The 18,169-nt window shown below is 35.4% G+C and overlaps 2 protein-coding genes across 4 annotated transcripts; one reads left to right on the top strand and one right to left on the bottom strand.

The window, feature by feature from the left end:
• Positions 1 to 6,901: 6,901 nt before the first annotated feature.
• Gle1 (Gle1 RNA export mediator) lies at positions 6,902 to 12,811 on the top strand. 2 transcript variants are annotated; one of them, XM_077417226.1, is made up of 9 exons: positions 6,902 to 6,920; positions 7,066 to 7,483; positions 8,055 to 8,360; positions 9,084 to 9,527; positions 9,734 to 9,824; positions 9,916 to 10,191; positions 10,438 to 10,742; positions 11,006 to 11,384; positions 11,610 to 12,811. In XM_077417226.1, exons 2-9 carry the CDS (start codon positions 7,442 to 7,444, stop codon positions 11,867 to 11,869), a joined length of 2,103 nt encoding a protein of 700 aa, XP_077273352.1. In that variant the 5' UTR covers positions 6,902 to 6,920; positions 7,066 to 7,441; the 3' UTR covers positions 11,870 to 12,811. The 2 variants fall into 2 exon arrangements, with proteins under 2 accessions (XP_077273352.1, XP_077273353.1); XM_077417227.1 differs by lacking the exons at positions 6,902 to 6,920; positions 7,066 to 7,483 and adding an exon at positions 7,563 to 7,709.
• Positions 12,630 to 17,981, bottom strand: LOC143903542 (uncharacterized). 2 transcript variants are annotated; one of them, XM_077417207.1, is made up of 7 exons: positions 16,843 to 17,981; positions 15,653 to 16,353; positions 14,441 to 14,666; positions 13,992 to 14,140; positions 13,683 to 13,812; positions 13,258 to 13,437; positions 12,630 to 12,918 (listed from the first exon to the last, which is right to left on the bottom strand). In XM_077417207.1, the coding sequence occupies exons 1-7, from the start codon at positions 17,717 to 17,719 to the stop codon at positions 12,752 to 12,754; spliced, it is 2,430 nt and encodes an 809-aa protein (XP_077273333.1). In that variant the 5' UTR covers positions 17,720 to 17,981; the 3' UTR covers positions 12,630 to 12,751. The 2 variants fall into 2 exon arrangements, with proteins under 2 accessions (XP_077273333.1, XP_077273332.1); XM_077417206.1 differs by having other exon boundaries at positions 16,822 to 17,981.
• Positions 17,982 to 18,169: the final 188 nt, after the last annotated feature.

An 18,169-nucleotide genomic window follows, 5' to 3' on the forward strand; every position in this document is an offset into this window, starting at 1 on the left:
TTGGTAAAGAAGTCGCGATAGAAGGATGCTCAAATTATCGAAAAAGAATAGCGAGGGAAAATGGACAAATTGGAGAGATGGAATCTCCAAATATGTATAAACGGAATATTCTCGATCAAGCAAAAAAGGAATATGTAGATTTAGAATTGAATGTTAAACCGACTGATGGTCGGGATCTGATACGAACCATTGAAGAAATGATGACCACTCCACCCTACGTTGGATCTATACAAGCAGTCGGATCAAATCCTTTTTTTGTTTTTTATATGACGACACCACAACTACATGCATATAATGAATATTGTCGACTAGATAATTGGTCGTTAATAAATATTGACACAACCGGTAGTGTTGTACGAACTATCAAACGATCGAATAATACGGAAACAGAACACATGTTTCTATCCGCGATAGTCATAAACTTTGATAACATTACTTTAATAGTTTCTCAAATGATATCGGAAAGAAAAACTACAGAATTTATAGAATATTGGTCAAGAACATGAATTAGAAATGGCGCACACAAGCCAAAAGAGGCTGTTTCTGATTATTCTCGCGCTCTTTTATCCGCCATGTCCCTCGCTTTCAACAATCAAACTATAAAATCTTACGTCGCTGACCAATTTGCAATTGTGCCCGGTACAAGTCAAGTTTCAAAGTTCAGCACATACATCCGTGTAGATGTTGCACATCTCATACATGCTGTGAGTAGATGGAAATGCTTCGAGAAAGTCAATCACGCGTGCATACGCGAGTTTTTTATACGGTGTGTAGCTCTGATGGTAGATGCTGAAACATTCGAGGAGTTCAGAGAACTAATTTTCCTAACTATCATTGTCGCGGTGAACGATTATGAAGATTCTATAATCGCATCAAAAATATCACCGAAACTTGCACGTAAGAAATTGGAAACTTGTATTGCAATGGCTACAAAAATAATTGATATACCCGATTGTGACGACAATCTCGAAGACGTTGAATCTATTCTGGAAGATGTACATCATGATCGCGATATCACGTCCGTAAGAAATTGGATTGATGGAATATTAGAAAGCGCTAAGAAAATTACGCAGATCGGATTCGAGTTGAATGCATTTTATTTGCCGAAATTCGTAGAAAGATAAATTATACTCGCGACGGAATTCCCACTGTGGACTGGCGTTGCAGTGCCTAATGGTAAAAACATGCAACATCGAGTTATGTAGAAGGATATTTTAACGACTTGAAAACTCGCATACTCTGACAGGAAATCCGTTAATAAAACGGTTGCCAGTGCGTATAGATCGCTTTCTAAAAGTCCATCTGAAGGATATTATTGGTGGTGCGGTAATATTCGAATCAAAGTTGACAAATTTCAAGGTAGGACGGTTAACAGAAGTTGGAACATCAAAACTCAAGACAATCAGTGACAATCGTTCGGTTGTTGCGAAAAGGATCAAATATCAATTTGAAACCGAGAGTAGTGTCGATTTGCGTTCAGAAGATGAATTCGCCTGTCATGAGATACCAAACACAAATGTTCTGGATGTCGCATCATCTGGTAATGAATGCAATACTTTAACAAGCGATGGCTTGACCATTTCAACCGTCATGTATCCTGATGTTAAGAAAAATCACAAAAATGTACCCAAAGAAGATTTATGCGTTAGTTATGTACAGAATGCAGATGATTCAGATTTAAAATCACACGAAAATTGGCGCAATAAGGGTCGACTGAAAGATAACATATTTTCAGCATCTATTATCGAAACAGATGAAATTGATAATGTTTTCGTTGAAACATCTAATTACAACATTCAGATTTCCGACACGTCAGAATCATTAACACACTGCAACGACAAAACTTCAGGAATCAACAACTCGGTACACTTATCTCCTATTCATGAAAATCATTACGTTATTGAAGTTTCTAATGAATTATCAATCAATAATGAAGATCAAAAGCCTACACCAATAGATAACTCGGACGAAAGTAACATGAACAACACATTTCCGACTCAAGTTGGCGAGAATTATAATGATTATTCTGATCTATCTTTGAATGATTATTGCTTGGAATCGGCAGATAATCAAGATCTTAACAATAACAATCAAAAACCATTGTCGAACTTATCACCATATAGCAGTACCATCAATATACAAAAGCCGTTGTCAGCATCATCACCACTTGATAACACTTTGCTAAAGCCTGAAAGCTTAATAGATAATAAAGAGAAAGAAAAAAAAGTGAAAATAAGAACTGAGAAACAAAATAAAAATGAGATTATATCAAGTGGAGCGAATGTTTCGATAAATTATAGAAACAAAAAAAAGTGTTTATTTTAGGAAATATCCAGAAATTAAATATGTCAATGCTCAAATGCATAAGAACGTGAAAAGGATCAATTATTTATTACGAAACGGTAATTGCACAGGCATGATTAAACTTGATAAAGTAATGTTCAAAATATATAATACTTGTGCATTTGATTCCATCATACAGATTTTACTACGCTGTGTATTTGACGACAATTATTACGCGTCAGTACTAAAAGATTTGGCCAATGAAGTAGTAAAATTTATTTTACTTTTTGCTGAAACCGGTCTAACGGCAAAAATTTATCAAATACGATTGTCCCTTTTAAAGCCGCACTATAAATCTATAAGAACTACTAAAGTAGGAAATATAACCACATCAATTTCAATAGATGCTGAAGATTGTGTGACTATCGTGTGGGAAAAAGTAATTAACGAGCCAAGTGCATTCAAATTATTTACATGTTCTAATCCGGATTGCAAAACAACTACAATCTCTCAATCGTATTTGACTGTCAATCACAAAATTATCGCTAAAGAGGGCTTCAAAGCCATGGAAAAAGCACTTAACTACGTCTCATGTTATTATAATGTAAAATGTACTAAGGAGGGATGTTCAGGGAAGGGCACTGTGACGATGTCATTGAACTCCCATCTTTTTATCGAACTGGACATTCGAGTAAACATCAAGTCAACAAAAGGAATGGGATCCCGATTATCGGACTTCCCAACTACTATACATTTGGCTGATATTGAGTACAGGTAACTTCAACAGGATACTTATTATACTAGTCGCATATAATATTGTTATATTTAAACTTTGAAATATAATTTTTTTTACATGCAGACTCGCCGGTGTAATACATTTGGAATCAGGCCACTATGTTGCATATTGCAGAAGAATCGATAGTCACTGGGAATTGCTGAACGATTTAGCTACGTCAGTAAGATCGTGTAAGGCGGATACTGAGGTAGTATCCGCTGCCGTTATGTATGTTAGAGAATATCATAAAAACATATTGTAATATTTAATATAGATATAGGCGGAATTAACTTTCTTGACGTTAAAAAATTTTTTAATGTTTTTTTTTTTCAGAAGTATGTGTTTTTTGCCAGACACTGGATTTTACAGTGTAGAATAATAATTAAATTCAGGGTTGAATTTTTTATTTTATTTTGTTTATACCTAATTGAAATTTTTTTTATTTTTAATAAAAGTAAAAATAACACTTTTGCTATTTACCGCTAGTTTTTAATCATATACAAGTTTGACGTAAATGGTTATTACAGAATCGTTACAGAAAATTCATAAATTCTCTGATATAAAAGCGATTGCGATTACATATAAACGAAGCGGATGTAACATATATATATATATATATATATATATATATATATATATATATATATGTTACATCCGTATATGTATATATATATATATATATATATATATATATATATATACATATACGAAGCAATGTGATATATAAACTAACCCAGGGAGAAACACTATGAGGGCATTGACCTCGTCTTGACGTTAAAAAAATTTTTAATGTTTTTTTTTCAAAGTTTGTGTTTTTTTGCCAGACACTGGATTTTACAGTGTAGAATAATAATTAAATTCAGGGTTAAATTTTTTATTTTATTTTATTTATACCTAATTGAAATTTTTTTTTATTTTTAATAAAAGTAAAAATAACACTTTTGCTATTTACCGCTAGTTTTTAATCATAACGCCGGTGGGTGATGTCGCGTTTTTCCCTGGGAAGCGATGTATGATATATAAACAAAGTGATATATAAACTAAGCGATGTATGATATATAAACAAAAAGTGATATATAAAAAGTAAGCGATGTATGATATATAAATAAAGTGATATATAAACTAAGCGATATATGATATATAAGCAAAGTGATATATAAACTAAGCGATGTATGATATAAAAACAAAGTGATATATAAACTAATTAAGCGATATATGATATATAAAACTAAGCGATGTATTATATATAAACGAAGTAATGAATGAGATATATATATATATATATATATATATATATATATAAACGATGTGATGATCACTAATATATGTTGCATACACTATTAATTAGTTACATACACATATGTTACTTTTACTGTCACTAAGTAATTACATATACACTTTATATTTATAAACAACTAAGATAATAAAGTATACATATTTTGCTAAAGATATAAAAGTTATATCTGCAGACTATAGTAGTTATTATTTGTAAAATTTCTCAAAACAAATAGATTTAAGTTATTGAACATTTGAATAATATATATTTTTACGTTTTTTGAATCAATTAAGTTTAATGTAAATGGATTACAGTTTAAAATCTTATAAACTTTTAAAATCTTATGGTATATAGGAAAAAGAAATAGTTAGTATACAAAAAATATGGTATATAAAAAAATAAATAGACCGTTTATTTTCACAAATATTTATATGTATATGTCGCAGGCTTATTGCAAAATCAGCCTTTTTGTAAAAAGGCTAGCTTTTTTGCGAAATGCCGGCCTTTTGCGAAAGCATTTGATTGTTTCTTTAATAAGTCTAACGTATTTTAGACTTTTTGCAAAGTGCCTGGCCTAGCACCAGCCCAGGTGTGCCAAAAAGCCTAAAGTGCGTTCAGTCTTATTGCCTTTCGCAAAAAGCTAGTCTTTTTGCAAAAGGGCTGATTTTGCAATAAGCCTGCGACATATATACATCATGTAATTGCTCACCATCAGACAAAATACTTATTGTAATAGTAGAAAATTATAAAATGTAGTGTAACTTCAGGATGGATTCCGAACAAAGTATTATATGTAATACTATGGGCCAATTCCTTTTAGTGACACAAGTCGACACAAACATCGTTCTATCCTTCTTGGCATTCAATGAATAACAAAGACAGAACGACACTTTTGTCGACTTGTGTCACTAAAAGGAATTGGCCTGTCGATAAATTTTATAAATCGCGCGGCAAAGCCGAACCACGGAGTACGAGTATTATAGAAGAGGCATAAAGCTGCATTTTCACGAGCCGCTGAAACCGATCGTTCGAGCGACAAAACGAATCACGTGACGACGTTTGTACTATTTTGGTACGATATTTATAATTGGCCTAGTTTACACCGATCACTTGATATACGCGTATTAAATAGTAAATAACTAGTAAATAAGTCTGATTATTGGCTGATCAGTTCAAATATACTATATGATACGCGTATCAAGAGATCGGTGTAAACTAGGCCAATACCTTAAAGGTCAATCCAGACAAACTTGCATAGCGCATAAACACAAGCATAAGAGAATTGATTGGTCCATATGCATGTGCATAAGGAAATAGACCAATCCGTTTCGTTATGCATATGGTTATGCACCTATGCAAGTTTGTGTGGATATAGCTTAAGGGCCCGGACACACACTTCTGCACAACGCATAATGCGTAAGCATAAGAAAATTGATTGGTCCATACACATGTGCATAAGGAAATAAACCAATCAATTTTCTTATGCTTACGCATTATGCGTTGTGCAGAAGAGTGTGCGCCCCGCTTAAGCCCTAGAGCATGCGCATGTGACCCCAGAGCCTAGTGCGTGTACATACGTATGCGCTCCTGAATGCCCACAATAGGTGCGTTCGGGAAGACGCTATTATGCTGCGTTTCCACTACACGCGTCGCGCGTCGCGTCACGACGCCGCGTCATGAGTTATCCAATCAAAACGTTTCATTTTATGACGTCATTTCCGACAAAATCTTGCGTCGGAAATGACGTCATAAAATGAAACGTTTTGATTGGATAACTCATGACGCGGCGTCGTGACGCGACGCGCGACGCGTGTAGTGGGAACGCAGCATTAGTGTATGTGTGCAATCGTCACTATACTATGGAATGTTAAAATAAAATTTTCAATAACTTACAGCTCTTTTTTTTAAATTTAAAATTCCCAACAGTCAAAGTGTAGGCGCTAAAGAAGGTTAAAAATTTGTTGACAATTAATTCTTTTTTTTTTAACGCGAAACTACCAAAAGGTTTCAATGCGGTACCAAACATTGCCAATCAATCGCCAATCGATTAAAAAAAAAAAACTACCACAGTGAAAGTGGGGGGGCTAAGAGAAGATCAAAAATTTGTTTTTTTGATTTTCTAAAGAAACGCGCAACCACCAAAAGTTTTTAATGCGGTACCAAACATTGCCAATCAATCGCCAATCGATTAAAAAAAAAAAAAAACTACCACAGTCAAAGTGGGGGGGCTAAAAGAAGATCAAAAATTTGTTTTTGATTTCCTAGAAAAACGAGAAACTACCGAACGTTTTGAATACGATACCAAATACTACCAATCAACCACCAAACGATTGGTAAAAAAAAATATATCAATAATCCACTTGGGGGGGCTAAATTTGTTTAGGTCCAATGGCCCCTCAAAAGTCGAGACCAGCACTTCCGTGCCTTGATCACTGAAACCGGAGTTTCGCGTTGTCACCACGCGAGGTCTCCAATATCAGTTCGGCGTTCGGCCTTTGCTTTAGTTGACAGAGTTGACATTACCGACGTCGAGGAAGTTCGGAGTTCGGCCTTATATTACAATGTCAAAAGCTCTAATTATTGAATGTAAATTCTGTTTCGTTATATGTTATTCTTCTTCGTTTCTAGCAGACAAGTCCGTTTGTCGATCCATTCAAGATCTATCGATCATGATTTCAAGTTTCAACTCTTTCAAGATCTATTTTAATTGGACGTCGTGCATTGTGCATAGGGCAGAGCTGCATGCTGCATAGGGCACGATGTGAATCCTCCCTTAGCTCAGCGCGTTGAAACTTGGAGACTTGGAGCTTGGAGCTTGGAGCGTCGTTTTCCCGTCGTCCGGACCGGACGACCGGACACGTTGGTTATTGCGTGAATAAATTATTATTGAGTAGTGTCGCGGTGCCGATAATGACGCGCTCGATCAACGTGACGAGTGGCGCGACGGGAGGACGATGATTCCGGCGTCGCGTCGACGTCGATCGCAATTGGAGTAGTGCAGAGTAGTGAACGCCTCAAACGCCTGTGCTCTGATCTAGAGGCACCGGAGCAAGGATCAGGTTAGATTCAGGAGGTGGTTTGCCGCTACGCGCCCGCGGAACAGAATCATGTCGTTTCGTTTGGACAGAAGGAAGGTGGAAACCGACAGGGTGAGTTGAGTGTATGCATACACTGGCATACGCATCCTGGACTGATAAGATAAATATTATATGTTGTATGTATGTGTGCGGAAATTGGGACAAACTTTTGGAGGCCTTTGCTTTTGGAGGGCCCATTCAGAAAAATGGCTTTACTGGTATTCGTTACATATAGTATCTTCTACAACTCCTGCAAGTTTTATCAAAATTGGTGGAGAGTAGCGTGTAGTGTACTAATGTTAGTATTATGTTTTAGGCTGTGTTCCAGAATTCACTGCCAGCGTTGAAAATCTATAGTATACGTTACGTTTTCAGCGTTGGCAGTGAATTCTGGAACACAGCGTTAGTGTTATATTGCTGAACGAGCTCCGAATCAAGGTCTCGTTACGATAAATTTGAGTTAATAACAATACAAAGTCTTTACTTGCGTCCGTACATCTGCATTCTTGATGCTCGGTCTGTTTGCCAGAAGTTTAACCCAATAACGAGTTGATAATTCTATCTTACTCTGATAAGAGGTCAAAAACTTTAATCCTGATTCTTGAGTGGTTTTGGAGTCAAGTACGCGACTGTGATTTTACAGGCGAGCAACATGGACATCACATCAGACTTTGATCGCCTCAAGGTATCCGTATTAGAAAAGGCGTCGCGTATATCAGCAACCACGAAGGTGGATCGCATTACGATCGGGCCCCAATCGGCGTTGTACGATGAAGATTCTGACAAGGCGAATAATACTGAGAATGATCAAAATTCCTGTAACATTAAAAGTCTGCAGAGAATTGTTACCAGTCCCAAGCACAGCATGGTTTCCACTCCAAATGGTATTTGTTTCTCGATCAATAAGATTCTGCTGGAGAGCGAGTTGCAGAGGAAAGAAGAAGTCTGGGTATTTAATTTTGATTATCATAAAGTCATTTATATATACAGTGTCTGGTTACCGTGCCACTTAGTGAGCAGGTAAAGTGGATTAAACTGAATGGAAAAGTCTTGTACTTGTTTTGCAAGTCCATTAATAATTAATAAGATATTAATTAATAAAGATTTGCGAATAAGCGTACGGTGATTCAGTGACAAGAGAGTCCAGTGTTATCTCAAAGCCTTGCCGCTCGTGTAGCAACCGGCAACCGTCGTATGACGTTGGGCTGTCTTTTTTATCTTTATTAATTAATTAATTATTTATTTATTGATTACTAAGAAACTCGCAAAACAGTAAAGGACTGTTCTATTCAGTTTAACTTGCTCTACCTACATATGAGAGATGACACGGTAATTACCAGACATCCTGTGTGTACATATATACATATAATAGATATAGCTATTAAAAAATATATTAACATTATTAAGTGTTTAATTTAGCATACGTAGTTTTCACATAATCTTATTACTGAATCGACATGAAAATGTGAGCAAGTAATAGATTTGATATAAGTGGAATTTCGGTTAAGTTATAAGCGTAGATTGTAAAATCGATTGAATAGATTTTACAGAGATGAGACGAATATATAATTCTAATGAAATTTTATTGAAGATGATATTAAATATGTAATTAACACAACAGCTATATTAACTAGCGCCGCTTTCTATCGTTATTTCTTTAAATGTATTGCAGAAAGAAATAGAGCGTCATTTTGAGCATATGAAGGAAAATGATCGCGCCATCGAAAAGCAAATGGCTAAATCGCGCTCGTTGATGGCACGTGAACGTGTACGCCTGAATGAGGAGAAGGTGGCGTTTCTCCAGGCTGAAGAGGAGCGAATCGCGGAGCAAGAAAAAATGAAGAAGCGACACGAGCAGCAAGTGCAAGCACAGCGCGAACAAGAACAAGAGGAAAGGCAAAAGCTGGAGGAATATCAAAGAATAATGAAAGAAAAGGAAGAACTGACGAAAGCCGTGCTAGTCCATCGGGATCAGTTTACGGTCAGGTACCACGATCTCGTGGCATTATCCAAGACCTGCAAGGACCAGCAAGCGTTCAGTGTGATGTTCATGGCACATGACGCCACGATAAGAGATTTGATCCAACGAATCAAAGCTTTAGACGAGAAACTCAAAGTAATTATCAAAAAGAAAAGAAAAACTGTTTGCAAAAGAATGTAAATTAATTTTTAAGGTATTTTTGTTAAATGTCAAGTCGCATTTATTAACTGAAAAGAGATAATTGTGAATTTTTAGAAGTTATTTTCAGAACATGTTGCAGTTTGTTACATAACACTTGCTTAATAATTGATAAATAACGGGAATTTTTGTCTTTTTTCTAGAACGGAGAATTGATAGCTACAGATGTAAATATTATCGAGGCTGTAATTTATCACTTCGACGATGTATTGAATATATTTCGTGCGGAAACAGGTTTGTGCATATTTTTGCAGACATTTTTTTGCCTCAATATAAACTTATATTGAATATGAATACATATAAACATATTTGTTGCAAACTGTAGAAAAAATAAACGCTCAATACGAAGCGGAACTGGCTCGCAAAGCACAAGCTGCAAACGAGATACAGCCGGTCGAAGAGACAGACAATGTTCCAGTTAATGATGCAATGCCTCCTCAACAACCAGACGGGAGCAGTGCTGTGGAAAACAAAGAAGACCAAAATTTCGGTGCGGTAACGAATCAAGAAATAGAAGCTACGCCGATTAACGAACCAGTTGCACCGGCCGTATATGATCCTACATTGGAAGAAGCGGCTAAAGAGTCCGCATGCAAAAAAGGTGCATTAAGATCTCTAAAATTTAGCACATAGAATGCATTTTAAATGCTTGTTATTGTTTAATTACGTATATATATTTGTTATATTTTATTCCATTTTGTATTGCCCAGTTTATACTCATATATTGAAGGATAAATCAATAAAATGTAATGTAATTTCATTTTCTGTTTATCTAAATTTAGATTTCTGAGTAATTTTTTATCTGAGCAAATTAATTTTATGCGTTTGTGATATTGTAAAATTGTAGGAGATCCCTTCGAGTACGTCGACCAGGAATCATTGCAGATTTACGTCAAAAGCCAACAATTCTTGGAGCTCTACAGAGAAACTTGCAAGGACTTTCTACAATCGGCTGGTACAAAGAAATTTCGTTTCGAGTGCCAAAAGGCGATCAATATCCCTGTAAATGCAATTTCTGGCGTAAGCGCGCAACACTTGAGAGACAAATATGACAGGCTGCAGAATCTTTTGATCGGAAAATTGCCTCCCAACGTGACGCAACATCCACAAGGAGTGATCTTCTGCAAGAATCATCTGGCGAAAAAGATAGTCGTACGTATCTACGTATCTTTCTAAAATTCATCATTATAGGTGTTTTCAATTACACATACACGTGTTGATCATGGTCAATCTGTTTTTTTTTTCCAATCAGAAGCAAAAAGAAAATCTATTTAATAGAAATTAAATTATGTGAATTATGTAAAAGTTAATATAAATTATAAGTAAATTATTTTTGCTCTTACAATTAGATTAAATGTATTATGTTTATTCTTGTTTTAAAATAAATGTTCAATGAATGTTCCATGAATCCTTAGAGCCAAGGAGAGACGTTGGTATCTAGTAAGCCGGAAATGGCATTCCCTGTGGCGATGATTGTCGTAGCTCTCTGGAACGAGCATCCAGACTTTGGCGAACTATTCCTGGCGCATCTTCAAGAGGCGTGTCCGTTCACCGTACCAGTTTTCTTGCAGCAGCAAGAAGGCCAATCCAATGAGGATTATTATAAATCTCTTGGCTGCAAATATTCTGAAGACGGTACTGTCGAGAAGCAGGACAAATTCTTAAAAAGAATGTCGGGATTGATGAGATTGTATGCATCGATCACCGTTACAAGACAGCAGAAGGATGTCACCAAGCCTCATCCCCATGGTCTTCAACACGCCTGGAGATGGTTGGCGGTTATTTTAAATATCGGTAAAAAATATATATATAAATATAAAAATATAAAAGAAATATATACGTAAAACAAAGTAAAAAAATCTTAATATTATGCAATAAAATCTTGTAATATGCTACAAAAGGTATTAAAATAAAATATGGCGCTTGCCAATAGAATAGTAGAATTGTAAAATCTTTACAATATCCAAAACTGTAAGTTAAGTGTCATATACGAAAAAAGTTTGTATTTTTAATTTTCAGAACCACGAGCCGATATTTGTGATTTATGCGCGACTTTGATACTGGATATGCTCGAGGTCGCCGGTAACGTGCTGTGGAGTGCATATCCAAAGCAGTTTTATAAATTGCTGGTGCTACTAATGGAGCAATATTATCCGTGTATGCGAAATGTCGCAGGTGGTGGCGGGCCTTTAGTACGGTTGGAGGAGTTTCTGAACAATACCCTAAGAAGTGGCACCATACGTCTCGCCGACGGAATGCTTCCGTCTAACTTTTTGTGATTTTCCGTCAGATCACGTAGTGACTTAAACGTAGGTTAAAGTATTTATTACGAGTCTAAAAATGAGTTAAGTAACATATTTGAATAGTTTTAAACATGTATGACGAAAATTTTAAATTCTTTTGAGCATTACTTGTTGAAGCAAGGTGTGATTTTACACGTCTTGAGAAAAGAATGTGACATGATGTGTTTCAAGAAAAACTGTTCAAAAATTTCGGGAATCTAAGTTGAAAATCTAAAATTCAAAAATCACGGAACATCAATATTTTTCTAAAAGTCATGAGGAAAGTTTTAAAAATTCCGTGTATTTGTTAAGTTCCGTATATTTGTTAAAATTCGTTATCAAATATATTGAGATTTATAAGAAATCCTAACTGTAAGTAACGAATCGAAACGATTCTAAATTCTGCTTGTAAACAAAATTACTCGAAGAGTGCGAAAAAAGAGAAGATCAAGTGCCCACTCGGAATTCAAATCTCATCGAATTGTTATTATTATTTATACTGTATGTTTTTCTAGTTGAATTGTACGATTTACAAAGTGGATTTTGATAATAATTTTGTGCGCTATGTGTACGGAGCGAATCGATTTGGAATAAGTTGCAATGCATGTGTTGTCGCGGAAGAGGAAAGAAATCAAACGAGAGAGAGAGAGAGAGAGAGAGAGAGAGAGAGAGAGAGAGAGAGAGAGAGAGAGAGAGAGAGAGAGAGAGAGAGAATGAGTGGGAGAATCTTTTTTTAACGAATCATATAGATCGAGGATAAATTTGCGAATTATTGTATTTATTTAGATTTAATAAAGAATAATGCTAAATTGAAACAAATAGAACATGTATATATGTATAAAATGATAAAAGAAGCAGATTAAAAAGCGTAAAAAATTTTTAGTAGTAAGGCGCATTAGTGGGTATGAACTTGTTCTTCAGGGCGTAGTTATTCTCCGAGTTCTTGGCAAAACCAATGACACCATAGGGTAACACTCTAAGCAGCATTTCATCGTACTTATTTACGTTCATCAGATAAGTTATAAGTGGTTTGTTCAGTGTGTCCGCTGAATAAAATGCAAAGAAAGTACAAGTATTAACAAAGAGAAATGAAATAAAGAAAAATTAGAAGAATTTATCTTGTTGATATTTTCTTCTTTGCTTCATTTTTTCCGATTTTGACGTTAAAAGGAGCTTTTATTTTTATCTTAGCATTTATCGTATCTTTATTTTGTTTATAGATTTTTAAAATATTCATTTCAATTCTCGAAGTTTAGTTTTTTTTTATGATTTATTATTTCTGTATTTTTTTTTTCACTAGCTGTGAAAGCAATAGATCGCTCCACGAAATCCTTCTAACGTTAATCTTTAAAAATATATATTCTAACATGGCTATAAAAATATACCTAGCGATTTTTTGACCATGATGCGGTAGGGCGGCAAAGGTCCCAAAGAGTCGAGGATATGAAGAGAATTCACATTGAATATGCTGTCCTTTCGGCTTGTAATCACCGGTGATTCTACAATTCCTACTTCCGCCCGATTGTTCAATATCATTTCCAATACATCCAACTGCGAGGTAGCATCTAATAATTGGAAAGATAAAAAACTTTTTAAGTATCTACTATCTAAAACTATTTAAACTCGTCGAGAAAATCCAAGGTAAAGCATTATATGTAATTAAAGAAATGACATATTGTCATTTCTTTAATTTGGACATTTTTTTTCTTTATATTTCTGATGCAGCCACAGTGAGAATCTTAATGAAAACAGACGTACAACTAATAGATGTATAATTAATAATCATATAGATAAAACATTTTAAACTGACCGAATAAATTGCCAAAGAATAACATGTTTTCGCCTTTTTGGTGCAAATCTTTAAAAAGCAATCCGGCGGCGGTGTGTTCGCTTCGTCTATCCGGAATGGCACACCTACGTCCTCGCAAATCCGTGATAGTCTGCAGTTAATGGATGATTGCCAATTATGTGAAAATCATATTCGACAGAACTTAGATCTTATAATTATTATCAATTAAATGTGAATTAATTAATATATATAATTATATATATAATTGAATATATTAATTATAGACTAGAAAAAACAAGAAAAATTATTAAGGATGTTAAATTTATTTACTTGAATTTTCTGCGTATCCATCAATTCCTTTGTGATGATCATATCGGCGTACACGCTGGCCGACTTGTCCTTATTATTAGGATGATCGAAAACGAAGCTTAAGGGAAAGAGCACGCCGTCCTGCCAGGTTTGGTTCGCTGGCGTGATAACTGCGAAAATAAATAAATTAAAAGGTAATATTTCTATATTTTTTAGTTCTGTTTTACATTTGCTAACGGGATGATGTATTGTTTTCTCCGTCGTGAGTGTCAAGCAACGGCAAATTTTGCAAACTTTTTATCTGCCTTGAAATTATTATAACGAAACAAACAAAGGTGTTCAAGGATATTTAAGAAATATTTGAAGGAAAATAATATCAAATTGACCTTCAGATGTCTATATGGAAATTCTTTGTTCGTTTCTATTCTAGGATGGTGAAATTTTTCACGGAGTAATCGATTTAGACGTACGTATGTCAATGTCCCCGATGATGGGCCGGTTTACTCTGTTCTCGTACATTAAGACAACCGGCCTACCCGTGACAGCTTCGATCATTTCTCCAAACACCTCGAAGAGCTCCATCGGCAGTGAGGGCATCATATGATACGTTGCCAGGACCAAAGGACGTTGCTTGAAATTCGGCGCTGATATGGGCGGCCACGATTTCTCTCTAATCCTTTCTCGAATGGCTTTTTTCTTCATTAAACATTCAAGATCTTAATTAACTTCTGCTGTACTTTAATTTAATTTGTAAATAAAATTTGTTTGAGAAGTTTAATTTAATTTATCCTCGTAAGGAAAATTGAAGTTGATCGGAATATATACGGATAAAAATGTTACAAAATTATATAGAGGATAAGTTACATTAGCCATTATTGGCTCATGACTTCACCTTCATTTTTTTGTCATTTTGGACCCATCATAAATTTACTAAATTCCAATTAAAAGAGAAATTATTTTTTGTCCTCAATATTTCTTGATTTTATTTCTATAACGTAACATAGTTTATTTCTAAAATTTGAATCTAAAAAAATGGTAAATATTTCTTACAATTTTATTTCCAAAAAAATGTATTGTAGATATTGTAGCATACGTGGCTCAATTTGGCTTCAGCGTGAAGTCAGTTTCAACAATGGCTGTGTTTCAAAATTCATTGCCAGCGCTGAAACTTCATAGCATACGTTAATTCCAGTGCTAGCAGTGAATTTTGGAACACAGTCAACTTATGGGTGCGTTTCACTTGGCAACACTCGTGAGCATCATTTGTCCTTGCTTAACATTTGACAAACAATAAAGATGAAATGATTCTAAGAGCATTACAAGTGCCAAGTGAAATGTACTCTATGACGGTTATATAAATTTACGATTTATGGTGATTTTATTTCCTCAAAAGAAATTCAAAAACATGCTGTGTTTTATCGTGACAATCGCTCAAAGTACTAAAAAATTTCGATTTATTAACTTTATGGGATTAGTTCTTTGAATTTATTTAGCTTCAGAGCTGATTTTTTATATCTAAATTTATATATTTTAGGAATCTAGAGTTTTAACAAGTCAATTATATTTTTGCATATAAACTATTTTGAAACCTAACCACTTTAAATTTTTATTTATTTTTTCGTCATTTATTCCAATTCATTTAATCACGTCTTCAATAGCATAGTTTAAAAAGAAAAACTTACACATGCTTCGTCCAGCTGATACGTTCTATGTCCCACTTCTACTATGTCCACGCCGTCTATTTTGTCCACGCCGTCTACTTTGTCCTCATTTGCTTTGTCCTCATCTGCTTTGCCCTCATCTGCTTTGCCCTCATCTGCTTTGCCCTTATCTGCTTTGTCCTCGCCAGATGAATCCGTTTCCTCAGAAGGACTGTCAAGCATTTTCAAAGGCTTATCCCGCATTAAATCGTCATCAGAGTCAGAAGAGTTGGCCATTTGAGCGCTAAAATATCTGAACGTTCGGCATTTTGGATTTTCACGCTCCTCGGTTTGAGTATTAGGAAATCTTAGGCAAATATTCCCTTCCCGATGTTCTGGCGTATCTTTATCATCTTTAGATTTATCGGAGGTGGAGATTTGGCATTTCTCTGGAATTTTTGGTGGTTCAGGAGCCTCAAGTTTGGTAGAGGTAGACTTGTCGGATGTAGTCTTGTATATTTTCTCAGTATCAGGATATGGCAAATCGGTGAGTTGGGTCGTCACCTCTTTAATCATTTCATCTTCAGAGCTTTCAGATTTGTTGGAGGTAGAGGTTTTCATCTCATGCGTTTCCGCTACTTTCTCCGCCGTCTTCTTCATAGATTCCATCGGTTCCTTGCTCGGCGTTTGCTCCTTCTTCTGCAACCAATGTTCCTTCGATTCGTATGCGGTCTCCTTCAACACTGAAAAAAAAAACCAGGCTTGGTTAATGTTATCAAGAACCTTGGTGAAATAGCTTTAACTAAACGTATAGGTGAGTGCAACGAAATAATTTGGTTAATGATAACAAATAATTCTAGCAAAACATAATATGATTTGGTTAATATTGGCAAAGTTTGATAATTATTACCAAGTAATGATAAATGTAATCAAATTGCTTAATTGAGTAAAACTGCCAGCAAACCAATCAGATAAGGCTTTTTAAGACAATTTAGTACTAATTATCACTAAACTAGAGTAATTTTCATGAAATTGTTTGATAATAAGTACTACACATATAATGTAGTTGGCTCAACTAAACGCAAAATTTGATTTTTTTTTAATGTCTATCGTTATAACTATTACGAAATGTTTTGTTATTATCATTAAAATTGGTAATAATAATCAAATATAAAAAAAAAACTATTACTAAATGCATCTCAGGAATTTACCAAGAATTTTTTTTTTAGTACATTTTACTTCCATCGATTCTTCAGCCTCCTTCAATTTTTCGGCTTCCTTCAATTTTTCGGCCTCTAATTTTTCGGCCTCCTTTAATTTTTCTGCTTCCTTCAATTTTTCGGCCTCCTTTAATTTTTCGGCTTCCTTCGATTTTTCGACCTCCTTTAATTTTTCGGCCTCCTTTAATTTTTCGGCTTCCTTCAATTTTTCGGCGTCCTTTAATTTCTCGGCCTCCTTTAATTTTTCAGCTTTCTTCGATTTTTCGGCTTCTTTTGATTTTTCGGCTTCCTTCGATTTTTCGGCTTCTTTCAATTTGTCGGCTTCCTTCAATTTTTCGATCTCCTTTGATTTTTCGGCTTCTTTCAATTTGTCGGTTTCCTTCAATTCTTCGGTTTCTTTCGATTTTTCAGCTTCCTTCAATTTGTCGGCTTCCTTCAACTTTTCGGTCTCCTTCGATTTTTCGGCTTCATTCAATTTGTCGGCTTCCTTCAATTCATTGGTTTCTTTCGATTTTTCAGCTTCCTTCAATTTGTCGGCTTCCTTCCATTTGTCGGCTTCCTTCCATTTTTCGGTCTCCTTCGATTTTTCGGCTTCCTTCAATTTTTCGGCCTCCTTCGATTTTTCAGCTTCCTTCAATTTGTCAGCTTCCTTCAATTTCTCGGTCTTCTTCGATTTTTCGGCATCCTTCGATTTTTCGGCTTTCTTCAATTTTTCAGCCTCCTTCGATTTGTCGGCTTCCTTCGATTTGTCGGCTTCCTTTAAATTTTTGGTTTCCTTCAATTTTTTGGCATCCTTCGATTTGTCGGCTTCCTTCAATTTTTCGGTCTCCTTCGATTTTTCGGCAGATTTGCCAAACGCGAATTTCGCGGCAGTTGACTTTTCGCTCATTTTCGTGAACACCGAAGAAGCACTGCGCCGATATTAAAAATCTCGAAAGCAAAAGAACGGTATGTACGAGAGATAACGCGAGACACTTCTGTAAGACACGTTTGAAATCGATCGCAAAGCGGTTACGAACTGTCGATCGGAGAGGTCGAGTTTCGATCCTTGGCGATGTGCGCCGTGTGTTTATCGCCAGTCGCTGGTCGCGTGACAGCCGCGTGTACGTATCACGGGAACGACGATCCGTTCCACTGTGAAAGCAATATCGGTCTTGACTCTTGCGTGAGGTCGCGATAGGTCTACATATTTTATTTTCCTTTTCCCCCCCTTTAACCGTTGTATTCTTCCTCTCTTACAATACACAGCTTCTTTTGTTAAACATATGCGTTTAATAACACGTAATGCCTTTCGAGTACTTATCCGACTTTCAACGGTACCAAAAAGGTCGAAGTGAGA

Source organism: Temnothorax americanus, unplaced genomic scaffold (genome assembly GCF_048541705.1).
Source record: "Temnothorax americanus isolate GAGA-0224 unplaced genomic scaffold, ASM4854170v1 Scaffold48, whole genome shotgun sequence".
In the NCBI taxonomy this organism is placed as follows: domain Eukaryota; kingdom Metazoa; phylum Arthropoda; class Insecta; order Hymenoptera; family Formicidae; genus Temnothorax; species Temnothorax americanus.

Coding starts and splice junctions, on each gene's coding strand:
- Gle1 (XM_077417226.1), top strand. CDS start 7,442: ATGTCGTTTCGTTTGGACAGAAGGAAGGTGGAAACCGACAGG. Junction 8,361..9,083: donor AGAGGAAAGAAGAAGTCTGG/GTATTTAATTTT, acceptor AATGTATTGCAG/AAAGAAATAGAGCGTCATTT. Junction 9,825..9,915: donor TATATTTCGTGCGGAAACAG/GTTTGTGCATAT, acceptor TGCAAACTGTAG/AAAAAATAAACGCTCAATAC.
- LOC143903542 (XM_077417206.1), bottom strand. CDS start 17,719: ATGAGCGAAAAGTCAACTGCCGCGAAATTCGCGTTTGGCAAATCTGCC. Junction 14,667..15,652: donor ATCAGCTGGACGAAGCATGT/GTAAGTTTTTCT, acceptor TGTTTAATGAAG/AAAAAAGCCATTCGAGAAAG. Junction 13,813..13,991: donor TGGATACGCAGAAAATTCAA/GTAAATAAATTT, acceptor CATTAACTGCAG/ACTATCACGGATTTGCGAGG.